Genomic DNA, 18,346 nt, shown 5'->3' with positions numbered 1-18,346 from the left:
AAAAATGATATTTATAAATCATTTTTTATTACTTTATATTAATTTCAGAATTTTTAGCGATACTTTATTTTATAATGTTATACAACAATATGAAAAAAAAGGATATTTAACTCGATTTTTTTATTTATATCATTTGTAAAAGCTGAATATATGCAAGAAAATTTAATTTTCGAGCGATTAAACAATGTATATAAACTCAACTTTTTTTATTCTCGCAATTAATTTTTATTATACGACATGAGAAAATTTGTAATTTTATAGTTATTAACATAGATTAAGATTAATTTAAGTATGTCCTTTTAATTAAGATTAATTTATATATTTGAAGTTTTTAGTTTGAAATCAATTTAAATTTCACTTAAACATCGATTAAATTATATTTTAATTCTTTTAAGTTATACATTTTAAGCCTTCGATTAAGTTAATTTTTAAGTCATTAATTATATTAAATTTATGTATAATAATTATAAGTTTAGATTAAATTTTCATTTTATATTATAAGTATCAAAAAATATATATGAGATAAAAAAAAAATTAATTTAATTGACAGTTTATTTAATGAAATGGTTTAATTTATTTTCAACAAAATTGAAATTTCATTTTGAAAATGAAATTTCATTTGCAAATTAATAATGAGCATTCTTTTGAAATAATTGACATAACTTTAATTTTTGTTATGTAAATACCGAAAAGAAATATTTATGCCAATGCAAAATGTGAATATGAGGATATTGATAAAAAAAAAAGTACTTGAAATTTTTTTAATCAGTCACTTTGATCTTGATCTCTATTATATCTGAAAGTGATTAAAGAAATTCCACTCAGAAGTATGCATTTTGAAAGTATCATCTATTGACATAAATCAGTATTGATCCGATTAGCAGTCGGATCAATTGCAAACTTCCGTTACTTTTAACTTCTTAACTCCTTATTCATAATTAAATTTACAACTTCAAGTTTACTAATTATTATAAAATCAGGTAATTTACGTATACGTTAGAAATATTAATTATATTATAAATAAATTGCTCTTTAAATTGTAGACAAAAATCTTCATTTAATTTAATATAAAATTCATAATGAAAAATTATTCACTCTTAAAATATTATTATCATTGATTATGATTTTATTTCAGGTATTCTATAATATTTATTTATTATTTGTTTTTTTTAAATATATTTTATATTAAATTATTTAACAAGTTCTAATTTTTTTGCTAAAAAAAACTTATTAAAATCGATATCTATATATTAATAATAATGAAGAAATATATATGAATTTTCATAAAATTCGCACGAAAATTTTAAATATCGATTATGGAAATTACTTTGACGCATATTATGTTCAGATTAGAAATAATTTTTACAGTGTATGTAACAAGAATTCATAATGAATCAAAAAGCATATAAAATTTCGTCTTTAATGAAAAGTGCAAGGGAAATTAATAAAAACAGTGAAAAACAACAAGAAAAGACAAAAATTGGAGATTCTTCAAATAAATTGTTCCAATGGTTGTGAGTCATTATTATTGTATCAAAAATAATTATCATATATATATTAATATTAATTAATGAAAGCATTTTTTATTTTTATTATTTAATAAATTCAAAATTAATAAGAAAAAAATAATTCAACCAGAAAGAATTCATTATATAATAATTTTTATAATATTATAGAATTTTTTTTTTTTTATTTGTTTGTAAAACATCAAAAATCAAATATTTTAAAATATAGAGTTAAGGATAAAAAAAATTGTATTAGAAATAAAATATGGTTAAATAGTTACTTTTTTTTATTATATTTTCCAAATTCACGTGATAAAATAAAATCATAAAAGTTATTCAAAGATAATTTCATGTTTAATCAGCTTATTCATTAGTGTGATCCTTTTAACTCTGTTGTAAAAATATAGATTACAATCATTATTGGTGAGAAATTTATTGATACGTTTAAAACAAAAAAAAAAATTTTTTTTTGAAATATTTCAATTAAAATAAAATAATTTTGTTTTCGTCTACAAAATTAAAATAGTTTTAATTAATAATTAAAAATTAAATATTTTTGTTTATTATAATTTTTTTTTTTTTTGCAGAAAATTAAATTTAAATAATAAAAATATTATTATATTTAAAATTTCTATTTAAATGTAAAATCATATGTGGTTTTCTATACAAATATATAGAAGATATGAAAAATAATGAACAGTAATTTATTAATTAACGTTACGTGAGGTGGATGATAGAGTTAATTAGGAATAAATTTCATTGAATGAATAAAGTTTTGGAATAAAAAATCGAGAGGGGGAAACAAAAGTAGAGGGAGATAAGTTTAATAGTGCAGCACAACTCACTATATTAATATAGTATTGTGAATTCAAAGAAGAAGAAGAAGTCAGTTGAAAAGAAGATTGTATATTATTTTTAAAATTAAAATTTTAAAATGTTAAATTAAAAGAAAATTAAAAACAATTTGACTAACAATTTTGTGAAAAAAAATTATATTTTTAAATTTATTTATTTTATGATAATTTCGCATAATTTAAAAAAAACACTTTTTTCTTGTCTGTAAAATTTAAAGTTTCCGCATTTATGATAAACGGTTTTTTATAAAGATTATATTTTCAGAAAATATATTTTTTTATATACTGTTATAGCTATTTTATTATAAAAAAAAGTGTATAAAAAATATCAACAATTTTCGGAAGATTTTTTTTTGATAAAGGATGTCAAGCCAGTGAGTAAAACTAAATAATTAAAATTACTATTTTAAATAATTAATTTAAGGAAATATATTTAAAAATTATTTTTAGAAAATTAATAATAAATAATTTTTTTATTGACAAAAAATTAAATATTTATTTCAAGATTTTATTTTTAAAAAGTTAGAAGCTTTTTTTATGTTTTATTTTTTTAACAAAGTTATTTGGAAAAATGAAATAAAACGTAAATTAAAAGAAAATATAAAAATAATACAATTAATATTAATTAATAATTTAATACATAAAAAAAATCTATTAAAATTCCATTAGTAATTGATGTGAATTAAAGAAAAATTACAAATTAAAAAATTAATTTCGAAAAAAAAACAATAAAAATTCCATTGGTAATTGAACCAGCTTATATATATTCTATTTTTATTATCGGCGTTAGAATTATAAGGGGCCAACCATAATTTGCTTAATTGGTTTTTTGGACAGAGGGTCTAATCGAAATTGACATATATTTTTAATAAATTAAAACTGAAACGTTCTATGTTCAAAAAAATATTTGTTTAATTTAGAGAATTAATTTCAATATTTTTTTATTATTAAAAAACAAATTTACTTAATTTAAAGTAATTTTTTTTTTGTAAATTTGTCAATTAAAAAATAATTTTTCAAAGCAAATTGTAGAATTTTCTCAATTATTATTTGTAAAAATAAAAATTCGATTCAATGAAGAAAATTAATAATTTTAGAGATTTTTCAGCAGAATTTTTGAAAATAAATTTTTGTAATAATTATTTAATTTGAAAACTAAAAATCTAAGAAATGTAATCGTTTGAGATTAACTGAGATAAAGCGTTAAACTACTTTTTTTAAAACAATAAAACAAAATTAGACCCATTACAAATCTATTTTCTTTTATAACAGTATAATAAAAGATTTCGAAAAGAAAACCCAACCCTCAATTTTAATTTACAATGCATTTTGTAACAATTTTTTGGACATAAATCAGTTTCAATATTTATTTTCATATTTTTATGAGAGAATAAAAAAATTATATTTTTTAATAATTGTCTCTAGAAAAATTAATTCATTTTTTTTTTTCAATTGAGGCCGCATTAACTTTTGAGAGCTTTTTCTTCAGATGATGATAAGATTAATGACAAGTTTTAAAACAAACACACATGATGAAGAGATCATGGCCCTGTAATATGAAGATAAAATCGATTGATTAAATTCTTCTCGGAAGTTAAAAGGGATGTAGTTTTATATCAAAGAGATATATATATTGATTGCACTTTAATTGATTATAATCTTAATTCTAATTTCAAAACTATAATGGGCTAAGATAATTTTTTTCAAGTGTATGATATATATATGTGCCATTCCAGGAGTTTTTTAGCACTTTTCGGAGTAACCTTTCCAAATTAAATGAAACATTTTTTTAATAATATTTATTAATATAAAGGTCCAAAAAAATCACTTTTTAAGTAAAAACAATTGTTTATTTAAAAAATACAACAATAAATAATGCAAAAAATTCACTTTTTTCCTGCAACTCCAAATAAATTGGTTTAAAGATCAAAATTTTTCTTATTTTTCAAGCTTTAATACCGCACAAGAGACATAGAGTCCGAGAAAATATTCAACTCACAATTTTTTAAACAATGTTTGTTTACTTTTTTGTATTTTATTAACTGTGAAACGTCTGCTAAAGCTGCGCGCGACGTTTGGAAGTTGTCGCTTTCCTTATTGAGCAGAAGCTCATTACACTAGCGTAGTAGAAAGCATGTTGTGTGAAAAGTGAGGTTATGTTGTCATTAAACGAAACGTAAAAATTTCTGGTTATCACATTGAATGGTTTTTAATTATCTACTTTGCAGTAAAAAATCATAAAAAACATTTTTGAAGGATGAAAAACCTCCCTTTTCACACAACATGTTTTTTACTACGCTAGTGTAATGAGCTTCTGTTCAATAAGGAAAGCGACAACTTCCAAACGTCGCGCGCAGCTTTAGCAGACGTTTCACAGTAAATAAAATACAAAAAAGTAAACAAACATTGTTTAAAAAATTGTGAGTTGAATATTTTCTCGGACTCTATGTTTCTTGTGCGGTATTAAAGCTTGAAAAATAAGGAAAATTTTGATCTTTAAACCAATTTATTTGGAGTTGCAGGAAAAAAGTGAATTTTTTGCATTATTTATTGTTGTATTTTTTAAATAAACAATTGTTTTTACTTAAAAAGTCATTTTTTTGGACCTTTATATTAATAAATATTATTAAAAAAATGTTTCATTTAATTTGGAAAGGTTACTCCGAAAAGTGCTAAAAAACTCCTGGAATGGCACATATATATTTAATGTTTTCTTTCTGGTTTAATTTCATAATGGAAATCAATTTACCTAATTAAAATGAAAAAAAAATTTAATTCCATTACTTAAATTAATTAAATAAATTTATTTATAAGAAATTATTTTTAATGAAATTTTCTAGACAACAGACTCAAGTTGTCTCACAAGACGTGGAGGCGAGAAAACAAAAACAAGATGAAAAACATTTTAATCCCTTTACTGAGCGTGAAGTAAAAAATCCAACAACGTAAGAGCATTATTAAAATTAAATAATAAATTTCAACAAAAAGTACAAATATTAATAATAATAAATTAATTAATTATAGAGATTGTGATACCTTTACACATTTGTTGAAAGCATGTCTTGGAACAGGAATTCTTTCAATGCCAAAAGCATTTGAAAATTCAGGACTTCTTATTGGCTTAATAGCAACTTGTCTTGTAGGATTTGTTTGCACTCATTGCTCTTATATTTTAGTAAAATGTGCTCATATTTTATATTATCGTACTAGAAGAACACAAATGAGTTTTGCAGATGTTGCAGAGACTGCATTCTCAACTGGACCTAAATGGGGAAGAAAATATTCAACTTTCTTCAGGTTAGAGAATTTTCACAAAAAAAAGAAATTTTTTATTATTCAGCACTTTTTCTTTCACTTTATTCACTTAATTGCACTTTATTTATATTTAATTTAATCAATTTGCATATTTTTTTAATTTTGAGGTTATTTAACACATTTAAAAAATTGTTTCCCAATAAAACAATTTAAATTCCGCTTGGAATTTTGTTTATGGGTATTCCAAAAAAATCTGTTTTAATCATTTTTATCCATCACTTTTTTTTTAATTTAATCACTTTATATTCACTTATACCATTTATTTATTTTGCACACATTTTCTTCACAGATACTTCATTCAGATATGTCTCTTCATAACCTATTTTGGCGCAGTCAGCGTGTATACAGTAATAATTGCAAAAAATTTCAAATCAGTTTTAGAACAATATGTTAAAACAGACACGAGTATACAAGTTTTAATAGCATGTTTATTACTTCCATTAATTGTATTATGTTGGATTCCAAATTTAAAGTATCTGGCTCCATTTTCCATGTTGGCCAACGGTTTTATGGGGATCAGTTTGGCAATCACTTTTTATTATTTGATAAAAAACATTGACCCATCAAGAAAAGTTCCTTTAGTTGGGAATATAGAAAATTTTCCAAATTTCATTAGTATTACAATTTTTGCCATGGAAGCAATTGGTGAGTAAAAGAATAATTAGTAAAAATTTTTTATCGCGAAATTAAATTTTTTTTTTAATCTTCTTTCGAGATATCGATATCTAATCGATCGGTTCTTTGACCAATCGGAGGGTTTGTTGATTTATGACGTTTAAGGTTATGAACGATTTAAAAGTGTCATTATTTACTAATTATTTAGTTTGTCTTTATTGAGTCATAAAAAAATTGAAGATTATGTTATTGGAATATAAAAATGTCGAAATTTGAACAATTCTTTTTTCTTTTCAAAGATTTAGATTTAATTTAAAGTTTTATTGTTTATTTATTTTGATATATTTATAGATTTTATATATTTCAGGTGTAATGATGCCTCTTGAAAATAATATGAAAACACCACAAAATTTTGTTGGAATTTTTGGAGTTCTCAATAAAGGAATGTTTTTTGTTACTTTAATTTATGCTCTTTTGGGATTTTTGGGTTATTATGCATTTGTCGATAAAACAGCAGATACTATCACTTTGAGTCTTGGAAATGATATGTAAGTATTTATAAATTAAATATACGAAATATAATTCAATTATAAAACAAAAACTTTTTTTTTCAGCCCTGCTCAATTGGTGCAGTTATTTATTGCCTTGGCTGTGTTTCTTACTTTTGGATTGCAATTTTTCGTTTGTTTAGACATTGTGTGGAATGGACTCAAACATCGTTTTCAAAAGAAAGAAGTTCTTGCAAATTACGTTGTGAGAACTGCCATTGTAACTGGTGCAGGTAAATAGTTTTATTTAAATTAATTTTCAGATTATAGAAGCAAATTTTGACAATTAGGATATTTTTTTTCAATTTAATTTGATAATTTTAATAATAAATAAAATAAATAATTGCATTTTTTAAAGGAAGAGAGAAATTAATTATTCTTTTTTCAGTTTTGTTGGCAATTGCAGTTCCAACAATTGGACCATTTATTGGATTAATTGGTGCGTTTTGTTTTTCAATTTTGGGTCTTTTAATTCCAATTGTCATTGAAACAGTGACCTACTGGGATATTGGTTTTGGTCCAGGAAATTGGATGATCATAAAGAATGTCATAATTGGTATTGTTGGTTTAATAGCTGTGGTTGCTGGTTCGAAAAATGCTATAGCAGATATCGTAGCTATTTATTCTGTTGGTGAAAACAAATCTTCTTAAGAAAAAAAAAACAAATGCATACAATTTCATCAAGAAAATTACAAATGATTCTATAGATTTACTATCTAAATAATATACAATAACGAAATGAGGAATAAAAATTGCTACTCTTTGAAAAAAAAGAGATTTAACATCAAAATATTTAAGGAATTTGAAATGAAAGACGATAATTTTTTAACGTTCCATTATTTCTCAAATGAGAAACGTGAGATACTCTCAAATAAAAAAAAAAATCATTGAAATCAAATTGAATCTGAAAATAATATTTTTTTTTACTGTTCAATGAATGAAAATATGACAAACACTTTTTCTAAAATAGAAACTCGCAAAGCGAAATGACTTTTTTTATTTTCGAAAAGTGTTAACTATTTCAGTAAAACCAGTTGCATTCAATAGTTTATTAAGTCTAATTTATTAAATATAAATAAGATTTTTTATTCTACTTATAAATTAGAAGTTAAGCTTTTTATCTCGTATAAGAATTTAGTGTACATTACAGTTGTATAAAAAAAAAAAAAAATTTCTTTAAGAACAAAATATAATATCTGAATTTTTAAAATTTATTAATTATTTGAAAAATTTGTTTTATAAAAACATATTACAAAAAAAATTATTACTTAAAAGATTTCAGTTTCATGATAGTGAATAATTCTAAAAATATTTAAACCCATTAAATATAATTAAAATTTAAAATGTAAATAACGTAATTAGAGTTGTAATATTAATGTAATATTGTCATATTTTACAGTTGAAACATTTCTTCCCCCTCAAAAAAAAAACGAATTAAAAATAACTTTTCTTTCTAGAATGCCTATAAATAGATAACTAATTTTCTTTTTTATTAATAGCTTCTATTAGAAAAAAATTAAATAGAACTTTGCTAAAGTAATTTTAAGACAATTATTCTAAGATATAATATCAAAGTAAGAAAATTAAAACTAATAGTTTTTCGGAAGGTAAGAACTTAATAGCTCTTCCAGTAGGGGGGGGGGGAAGAGAAAAAGAAAATTCTTATGGAAATTTCTTTCTTTTGAAATTCAGTTGATATTTAACGTTCTTCGAGTTTAAAGCATCTTGCATACGTTGACACTTTTTCAAGTCGAAAAAGTTGTTAATTGGTCCAATAATTCTCAAATTCTCAGGTAATTACTTTTTTTTAAACAAAAAATATTTATTCTTATTTTAAAGAAAAAATTTTTATTTTCTTTTCTCATTTGAATTTATTAATTTTGAATTTTTAAAATTACAAATTAATTTTACTTCATGAGGTATTTTTATATATGAGATTTATTTTTATTTCTTTAATTATTAATAATTATTATTTTTTAAAAAATTAATTTTATTATTTTTAACAAAAATTAATTATTATTATTAAATTTATTAAAAACTGAATTTTTTTAAATATTTCTATAATGATAAAACCCACGTGGATAATTTTAGTATCTAAGAAAGAAATTATCTTTGAATTGTTTGCTTCTAAAATCACGTATTAATTTTTCATTAATTATTAAATTATAATTTAAAATTTGCATCATTTTCAATTTTGCTCAAATTGATTTAACAATTCATATTTTATTTCTATTATTATTTTTAGTATATTAATTTCTTCATAACGATTTACAATTTATTATAATTAATACTTTTACAATATTAAGTTATTATTTGTTAAACAGGCCAATTGACAAACAATAATGGAAAAGAACGCTTATCCTTTGATTGAAAAGCGAGAAAATGGAACGCAAAAGTAAATATATAATAAATATTCTTTAAATAGAAAAAAATACGTTATAATAAAATTATTTTTTTTTCTCCCCTTCAAAAAAAAAAAGGAGAAGTGGTGATGATGAAGAAAGGGGAAGGACTGAAGAATTTGATCCTTTCGCAAATCGTGACGAGAAAACTTCAACGACGTAAGAATATATATTATTTTTTATTAATTTAAAGTTTTTCAAATAAAAAAAAATTTTTTTTAATTAAAAATAATTTTATTTTTAAAATAAAATTTTAAGATATTTTTTTTAAATATTTAAATTTGATTATAACTAAAAAACAAATATAAAATTAAATTGTTAATAAAAAAAAAAATTAATTACAGGGATTGTGATACACTGATGCATTTATTAAAAGCATGCTTGGGATCTGGAATTTTATCAATGCCCGATGCATTCAAAAATGCAGGATTTCTTATTGGTTTAATATCAACTTTTCTTGTCGCTTTCATTTGTACACATTGTTCATATATTCTTGTGAAATGTGCACATGTTTTATACTATAGATGTGAAAAAAAACAAATGTCTTTCGCGGAAGTTGCGGAAAATGCATTTTCTACTGGTCCACAATGGGGAAGAAAATTTTCCAAACCCTTTGGGTGAGATAATTTAAACAATTTTTTTTTTAAATTTATAGTAATAATTAAGTATTATTAATTTTTGTGAAAAATAAATATTTTTTATCTCAATTGCAGATATTTAATTAAATTTTGTCTCTTCATAACATATTTTGGAGCAGTGAGCGTTTATTCAGTGATTATTGCCGAAAATATAAAACAAGTATTAAATTATCATTTCGAAACAGATATTGAAGTACGAGTTTTAATAGCATGTTTATTAATTCCATTGATTTTAATTTGTTGGATACCAAATTTAAAATATCTTGCTCCATTTTCCATGGTAGCAAATGGTTTTATGGGAATAAGTTTGGCAATTACATTTTATTATTTAATCAAAAATTTCCGTCCATTAAGCGAAGTTCCAATGATAGCGCCAATAGGAAATTTTCCAAATTTTGTCAGCATCACTATTTTTGCAATTGAAGCTATAGGTAAGATTGTTAAATATTTTTTTTTTTTTAATTTAGAAAAATTTTTTTTTAATAAAAATAATATTTCAGGTGTGATAATGCCATTGGAGAATAAAATGAAAAATCCAAAAAATTTTTTGGGCACTTTTGGAATTTTAAATAAAGGAATGTTTGGAGCTACTGTTATTTATGCTATTGTAGGATTTTTGGGATATTGTGCTTATATAAACAAAACAGAAGCTTCTATTACTCTTAATTTTCCACCAGAAGAAATGTAAGTAGATTTTTTTTTCTTCAAATTATTAAATTAAATTCCTTTAATTTAATTTTTATTTTAATTTTCTAGACCATCGCAGATTGCAAAAATATTTATTGGCCTAGCTGTCCTTGTTACTTTTGGTTTACAATTTTACGTTGTCTTGGATATTGCTTGGAATTCAATGAAACATCATTTTGAATCGAGACCAACTATTGCAAATTATGTTTTAAGGACCATTCTTGTTATATGTTCTGTTTTATTGGCAATTGTAGTGCCGACTATTTCACCTTTTGTTGGATTAATAGGAGCCGTTTGTTTCACGATATTGGGTCTCTTGATACCAGTTGCTATTGAAATGATAACATTTTGGGATGAAGGTTTTGGTCCATTTAATTGGATCATTATTAAAAATATTATAATTGTTATTGTTGGTTTAATAGCCGCAGTATCAGGCGCTAATGGTTCTCTCACACAAATTTTTAGTATATATGTAAATTAAAATTATTATTTTCATCGTGTAAACATTTAAATAATTTTTATATATCGACAACTCAATTGTTAAGGAGTGCACTGTTTTTTTTTACCCAGAGAACAATTTTTTTCTAAAATCGTTTAGTTAGTATTTTCCTAAAGACTGTTATTATTAAAAATCATTTTAAAAAAACAAACTATGTACAAAAAAAAAAATATGTAGAATAAGTTATTGAATTTCATTTGAATAAAGGAAAATTGTTTACAATAAAATTAAAACATCTTTTATATAGAAAATTGTTAATTGTATTTTTAAATCATTACCATCGAAGTGTATTTACAATTTTCTCTTTCATTTTTGTTTTGAAAAGAGGAAATTAAGTAAATATAACTTACATTCTTATTTACAAAATATATAATTAAGTGTTCTATACATATTTTTGTTTATTTAAATTAAATTCAAAATTAATTGTTTTAACTTACTGAGAAAATATATAGAGAAAGAAAATATTTTAATTATTTTTCCAGAGGTGCATAATTGAGAAGTTTCTCAATTAAATCCACGTGGCCTAATAGCATTCTGCGGCAACAGTATCTTTTCAAACCCAGTGAATCAAGGGCATCTCTATAAAAGAAAATTGTATCTTTTTAATAATTTTGTCTTGTAAACAATTAACTCTGAATTTGTAAAACAAATAAAATCCAACTTTACAAATGGAGCAACAAAATAATTTTTCCATATTTTTTTATAATTAATTTTTCTTTCATTCTTTGATATCTAATATAGTAGTTTAGTGTCATAAGTACAACTACATGTTTTTTATTTATTTATTATGCTTAATATTTATTTTTCAATATAATTTCTCGTAATTTTATTTCTAATTTTGAGGTTATATTTTTCGTTACTCACCCTTCTGTGTAGTCAGCTTGAAGTAAACCCAAATAAGCTTCCCATTTGTTTCCAACTACTTTACCACAAGTAAAGCAACGCACAGGAATAATCATTGTTATTAAAAAATTGAAAATACCTTGTCAAAATTTACTTTTTTTTTTAGAGTTTCAGAAAACGGCATAAAACGTCAAGAACAATAACTTTCTGCTCTGTTCACTCTCTGTCAAATGCAATCACATCAATTAGAGTCTGTTATTATTTATTCTCCTACTAATACTAATAAAAATAGTAATAAATAGATAAATCATAAATTAAGATCTATACCAATAACAAAACTCTTAGAATTTTACAAAAATTTTCTGAAAATTATATTTATAAATAAATAATAACTAAATGCGATTCTTGACATATTTTAAAATAAAGCGCCTAATTTTCAACCAATCAAACTACTTTAGAAAATACACGTTAGTTTGCACATGCGTACAACTTGAAAATCCAAGGAAAAACAATTTTAATTTTCAAAAGATTTTCTTTGTTTTATTTACAAGTAAAATCAGTTTAATCACGTAAAAATGTTTATAAATTAGTGGTTTATTTATAATGTGTATTTATTAGTTTTTTTCCGAGTAATATACGTGGTTTTTTTAAAAAAAAAATTATCTCTTATTAAACTAATGAAAAAAACTATTTGTTAACCTAAAAAAAAAATTAATCATGATTATACAAAATTTCCATTAATTATTCATAACATTATTTTAAGAGTTGTGCGTGTATTGGAAAAAAAATTGGACTTGGAAATTAGTGACAGCTGCGCTAATAAATGCAAATAGCCGCGTAGAGACAAGAAATTCAAAAAGAGTGCGAGAGAGTGAGAGAGAGGGTTAAGGAGGAAAGGAGAGAGCGCGCAATACAATCGAACCCCCGAGCATCGTAAACACAGAAAATCGGATTGTCTGTGTATTTTCATTCTTTGTCTTTAAAATTAAATTCATATAATATTAAAATACTAATTAGACGATTTAAAATTATTGTTTATAAATTTTAATTTTAATTACGGTTGTGCTCGTGCGAATTTAGAGTTTGCTATAATCATAATTATTTTGGCGGCTCACATCGACGCGGACATTACTGACAGTTTCGGTTATGTTAAAGAAGGGAAGTTTGTACAATATTTTTCTCATTTTTCACTATTTTAAAAATTTTCATATTCTCCAGTCGCGTTTTTGAGTTGTGTGAAAATTTCTCATAATTATTTTTCAAAAAAAAAAAAAAAACCGGTGTTTCGTAATCCTGATAATCTTCATTGGCGTCAAGGTTATATCCTACGAGACCTTCTGGTATTGTCAAAATCAGCTGCCATTGCTATTTACTTTTCACATGCGTTTTGATATGTATCTTTTTTTTTCATCTATATATGTACAATTTAAAAATTTTGTCTTTAAAAAAATAATTCCTTATTTTTTCAATATTTTAATTAAATTTTTGTTTATTTGATTTTATTTCTTATTATCTTTTTCAATTCTTACGTTTACCTATAGCATCATTGTTTTTATTTTTCGAGTTGTTTGTTCTCACAAAGGACACTTTCTTTTGACGCAGACAAACGAGAAATAAATAATTTACACCAGTTTTCATTTAATATTTTGATGAGCATTTATTTGTATAACATGAATATATACAAACTGTTGATTGCTTACGTAGTGTAAAATTTAAAGATACCATATGAGTTGAATTATTGAATTAAAAAAAAAAAGGAAATTATTTTTCATATTATAACATAAATTTATTTATTTATTGTATTTATAATATTAAAAAAAAAATTTATAGATGTTTCGTAGAATAGTAATTTATTTTGTGAAATACGGAGTATAAACAAGGGACAATAATGACGATGTCGAAATTTGTTACTATGCGGTGAATTTGATCTACACTTGTGATCCACATTTCGGGAACAGGAAAGGTAATCAATTTTTTTGTTTAAAACAAAATTTATAAACTGTAGAATAATTAAAAAAAAAATATTTAGTTTAAAATTTCAGAAACTAGACATTTTTATAATGACTGAAAAAATTTAATAAAGTTTAAATGAAAAAACAAAACAATGATTTAATTTATAATTTTCTTCTTTTCTAGGTGAAATTCTTAATGTAGGAGTTTTCGAGTGAATCAATCAAGAGGGAACAAATAATAATATTAATAATAATAATAATAAGAGGAAGGACATCATTAAAATTAAGTTGTTTCAGTAAATGCAAAGATTGAGAAAAAAAATGGATCCGTCAATGTTTGTTACCTATACTTCCCAAACGAACGGAGTTCCATTGGAATCCAAACTTGCAACCTACATGGTAATGTATTTTAATTTTCAAAAAAAAAATTGATTTTAATTTAATTATTCTTTTATATTTGCTTTTTTTACGATGTTTTATAATTCAGTGTTATAAAAATTATTTTTTTTTTTATAGAATCGACAAAGTCCAGGGATAACGCTAACCCCAACTGCAATGAATTCATCAGTTGTTACTAAACAATTGGCAAATCTTTCTCTTGATTCGCAAAAAAAATCACCCGGTCCGACGGAATTTATTCCGGGTAGAAATTCCTGTCTTACTAGCAGTAATAGTAGTTCGCCGAATTTATTCAATAATTCTTATCATTCTCAAGAAAATGTTGGTGGTACCACGTATTTTTATTTGGGAAATATGTCCGATACTCTTACCTCTGAGGAGGGTACTTCTGAAATTGTAAGAAAAACAAAGAGAATTTTGGTGGGGTAAAAAAAAATTGTTTTATATAAATTTTCTTATTATTATAGGCGGGAAATCTTGGAGCTGGACAATTAGGTTACGTTTATCCAGGAACACCATCTCATCTTCATCCAGTTAAAGTGACAAAATCATCATCTAATAGTACCTCAGCGCCATCAACGCCACCACCACAACAATCGAATCCCAGCTATTTTATCAGTGAGGCACTTCGTAATGATATATTGCAAAAAAATGTTCTAACACTCGAACAACCAGATTTAGTTCAGTTTCCCGATTTACCTAATGAAGTTGATAGTTATCATGAATTATGTCCCTTGGAGCCAATTCACAAACCAGTCTCATCGGTTCTTGGTTATCAAACATCAACGTACAAAGCGACTAATATTAAAAGTGGAACTCGTTATTGTTTACGTCGAGTACACGGTAAAAATGTTATTTCTTTTTTTTTTTTAAATAAATTATTACTAATAATCGAATTATAGATTTCAGATTAGGTAATACAAAGTGTATGATACTTGTTGACATGTGGAAAAGACTTGCCCATACGAATTTAGTCCAGTTACGAGAAGTTTTTACCACAAAGGCCTTTGGTGATCATTGTCAGTATTTTTTCTTTATTTTCTTTTTTTTTATTTTTTCTGTCTTTTTTTTTATTAAACTAAAAATTGCAGCCATGGTATTTGTTTACGACTATCATCCTGGTTCGGAAACACTTCTAACGAAACATTTCTCGGCTACTGAACTTAATGGATTTGCCGATCCATTTGCCACGGAGGCAAATTCTTCGAGATCTTTCACTCATTCGAAGGGCAATATTCTAAGACAGCAGCACAATAATTTACTACCTGAAAGTGTTATTTGGAGTTATATTATTCAACTTACGGCCGCACTTCGTGTTATTCATGCAGCAGGTGAGATTTCGAATTTGAAAAGATAAAAAAAGAAGAATCTAGAAATGAAGAGAAAAAATTTCCAGGTCTTGCGTATAGATGCTTGGATCCTACCAAAGTATTACTTACCTCTCGAACTCATCTTCGATTGAGTTGCGTTGCATTACCGGATGTTGTTACATTGGATGGAAATGCAACAAATCCTTTGGGTCTTATTCCACATTATCAACAGGAGGATTTGATAGCTTTAGGAAAAATGGTCTTGGCATTGGCGTGTCGTAGTCTTTTGGCCATTCATCGTGACAATATGCAAACATCACTTGAACTCGTCGCACGTTCCTATTCCACTGATCTTCGAAATCTCATTCTGTTTGTATTTCTTTTTTATTTTAAAAATAGATTTTTACATTATATTTATTTTATCTTACATTAAATTAAATTACAATTTTTTTTAAATGATAAAATTTTTTAGCTATCTACTTTCTAATCAACAACGAAGAAGTGTCACTGATTTGATGCCTATGATTGGTGCGCGATTTTATACACAATTAGATGCGGCACAATTGCGTTCCGATGTACTTGAGAATGAACTTTCGAAGGAATTGGAAAATGGAAGACTGTTTAAATTGATTGTCAAATTGACAACAATAAACGAAAGGCCTGAACTTAATTTGGAGCCAACGTGGGCCGAGACTGGTGATCGTTACATGCTTAAATTATTTAGAGATTATGTTTTTCATCAAGTCACTGCTGAAGGTCGACCATGGCTTGATATGGCACACGTCGTTTCTTGTTTAAATAAACTTGACTCAGGATCTCATGATAAGGTACAAAAAAAATTTTATCTTATTTCCAATAATTTTTATCCTTTTTTCACGATTATCGTTAATGGATCAAATTTCTAAATAAAAAAAAATTGAATCGAATTTAAAGGTTTGCCTGATGTCCCGAGACGAACAAAGTGTGCTGGTCGTGAGTTACGCGGAGCTTCGACAATGTTTGGACACATCATTCGAGGAACTGGTACAATCTTCAAAAGAAGTTGCTTAGGTTTGTTTTTACTTAAATGTTATTGACCTAACAAAGCACTTACTATGAATGTGATATTCAACATTTAGGGCTCTATCATTTAAAAAAAAAAAAAAAAAAAAAACAAGTTTATTCACTCACGATTTAATCGATGAATTATAAAATGTAAATTGTTTATTTCAAAGAGCAATTGATCTTAATATATAAATATATTTTAAGAATAGATGTAAATCATTAATTTAAGTTGTTTTTTTTTTTTTTGAAATATAATTTCAATTTTTTTTTCTTTTTTGCCAATTCAATGAAATTGTGAAAAACATCGATTAGATCCCAGGGAATAAACTTTATCTTTAATGTATATAATCTTAAAAAGATCATGTCACAGTGAATAAAATGAAAAACAGTCCATTAAGGTTCTATGAAAAAGAAATAGGAAAAAAAAAACACTTGTACACAACTTAAGAGAAAAAATGCGCTCGTGAAAATCTTAAAAAAGAAAAAGAAAATACCTACGAAAACAATTTTTTGTCGTGTAGGTATTAGAAATCTTAGACTTTAGAATACAGCTCATAAGCATTAATTTTGAAATAAATGTTTATTTTTGAAGGCAATCGTATATATAAAGATATTCTCATTTTTTTCCCCCCTTGATGGAGAGAAAACTTTTTTTCTTTTTTGAATTTTTTTTGCCATTTTTGAAAACGAATCTTCTTTTTATAATAATTTTATCTTTTAATATTAATTGAAAGACAAAAATGTAGTTTTATTATTTTAATCACTGTTTTAATTATTAATTTAAATTTCTTTTTGTAAAATTTTCAAAAATTATTTTAGAAGTTTATTGTAATGAATTTCTTTTTTGTTAAAATTTAGATAATTTTGCAGGTTCCACTGGATTTTTGATATTTTTTTTTTTTGATGGAATGTAATTTTATAAAATGTAGATTGTTTTTTTTTTTTTTGCCAGACGATCCCTCATTGGGTGATGCTCGCAATCACTTAAACTTGATCTCATTTCCTTCGCAATTGGACATTCAATTCAAGTGTAGAGCAAAGCACACACACGGGCTGATCGAAGCCGAAATAAAAGCAGGAGAGCATTATACGTTCTGCGTCAGTCAGGTTAGTTATGAGCTTTAGTCACCGAGGCAATGAGGGATGGTATATCCAACTTAATTGTGTTAAATGAAACCGTGATTTCCTTCGCTAAAAGAGAGAGAGAAAGAGTCTGTGTATCGCTCTTAACAGCTGTTGCGCATTGAGCACACATTGTTCATTATTATGACCGCGTGGCTCTTATTTTATTATTATTATTAGAAAAAAACTTTTATCCAGAGGACCACAATATGTACACACTCATGGATGAAATTTTATTAAAAGTTATCGATAACTGTGTGGCAATCTAGAGAAAATAGAGCAAACCCTGACGCACTTGCTATCTATATGAACGTTGCAAAAAAAAGAGAGAAAAAAAAAATTTTCATATAAAAAAAATAAATTTTCGTTTATTAATTCTTTTGCGCTAGAATTTTGTAAATTTTACAGTAATTTTAATTTTCAATATTAACAATTTTTTAATCAATTTCGAAAAAGAGAAATGTTTTTTAAAAACAAATTCAAGAAAAGTGTGCCACTTTTTTTAATTTTGCAATACAGGGACACTAATTAAATCTTAAATGATTTTAACATACATATACAAAGATATTACAGTTTGACATGAAAAGTTGATGATTAATTAAAATGAAATTTA

At 24.6% G+C, this 18,346-nt stretch overlaps 4 protein-coding genes across 6 annotated transcripts; 3 read left to right on the top strand and 1 right to left on the bottom strand.

Annotated features, from left to right (window-relative positions):
- The first annotated feature begins 631 nt into the window (after positions 1–631).
- Positions 632–7,990, top strand: LOC127282779 (proton-coupled amino acid transporter-like protein pathetic). 3 transcript variants are annotated; one of them, XM_051307270.1, is made up of 8 exons: positions 632–980; positions 1,369–1,514; positions 5,200–5,304; positions 5,384–5,656; positions 5,964–6,319; positions 6,657–6,837; positions 6,904–7,070; positions 7,226–7,990. In XM_051307270.1, the coding sequence occupies exons 2-8, from the start codon at positions 1,390–1,392 to the stop codon at positions 7,486–7,488; spliced, it is 1,470 nt and encodes a 489-aa protein (XP_051163227.1). In that variant the 5' UTR covers positions 632–980; positions 1,369–1,389; the 3' UTR covers positions 7,489–7,990. The 3 variants fall into 3 exon arrangements, with proteins under 3 accessions (XP_051163227.1, XP_051163229.1, XP_051163228.1); XM_051307272.1 differs by lacking the exon at positions 632–980 and having other exon boundaries at positions 1,384–1,511; positions 7,226–7,986; XM_051307271.1 differs by lacking the exons at positions 632–980; positions 1,369–1,514 and adding an exon at positions 2,378–2,733 and having other exon boundaries at positions 7,226–7,986.
- A 475-nt stretch (positions 7,991–8,465) lies between these two features.
- Positions 8,466–11,296, top strand: LOC127282729 (proton-coupled amino acid transporter-like protein pathetic). The gene is made up of 7 exons (XM_051307176.1): positions 8,466–8,630; positions 9,162–9,232; positions 9,318–9,398; positions 9,584–9,856; positions 9,953–10,308; positions 10,378–10,561; positions 10,634–11,296. Exons 2-7 carry the CDS (start codon positions 9,180–9,182, stop codon positions 11,043–11,045), a joined length of 1,359 nt encoding a protein of 452 aa, XP_051163133.1. The 5' UTR covers positions 8,466–8,630; positions 9,162–9,179; the 3' UTR covers positions 11,046–11,296.
- A 4-nt stretch (positions 11,297–11,300) lies between these two features.
- On the bottom strand, positions 11,301–12,144 carry LOC127282730 (DNA-directed RNA polymerases I, II, and III subunit RPABC5). Its single transcript, XM_051307177.1, has 2 exons — positions 11,928–12,144; positions 11,301–11,642 (listed from the first exon to the last, which is right to left on the bottom strand). Exons 1-2 carry the CDS (start codon positions 12,020–12,022, stop codon positions 11,534–11,536), a joined length of 204 nt encoding a protein of 67 aa, XP_051163134.1. The 5' UTR covers positions 12,023–12,144; the 3' UTR covers positions 11,301–11,533.
- A 397-nt stretch (positions 12,145–12,541) lies between these two features.
- Positions 12,542–17,212, top strand: LOC127282808 (PAN2-PAN3 deadenylation complex subunit pan3). Its single transcript, XM_051307308.1, has 10 exons — positions 12,542–13,246; positions 13,737–13,869; positions 14,043–14,257; positions 14,375–14,653; positions 14,725–15,100; positions 15,160–15,276; positions 15,349–15,588; positions 15,654–15,936; positions 16,040–16,394; positions 16,501–17,212. The coding sequence occupies exons 3-10, from the start codon at positions 14,159–14,161 to the stop codon at positions 16,615–16,617; spliced, it is 1,866 nt and encodes a 621-aa protein (XP_051163265.1). The 5' UTR covers positions 12,542–13,246; positions 13,737–13,869; positions 14,043–14,158; the 3' UTR covers positions 16,618–17,212.
- The last annotated feature ends 1,134 nt before the right edge of the window (positions 17,213–18,346 follow it).

The sequence above is a fragment of the Leptopilina boulardi genome, unplaced genomic scaffold, assembly GCF_019393585.1.
Source record: "Leptopilina boulardi isolate dan_hultmark-lab unplaced genomic scaffold, ZJU_Lbou_2.1 LbouV2_302, whole genome shotgun sequence".
NCBI classification, from domain to species: Eukaryota; Metazoa; Arthropoda; class Insecta; order Hymenoptera; family Figitidae; genus Leptopilina; species Leptopilina boulardi.
The sequence above is the reverse complement of the archived record's forward strand: the minus strand, read 5'-3'. Positions and strand labels throughout refer to the sequence as shown.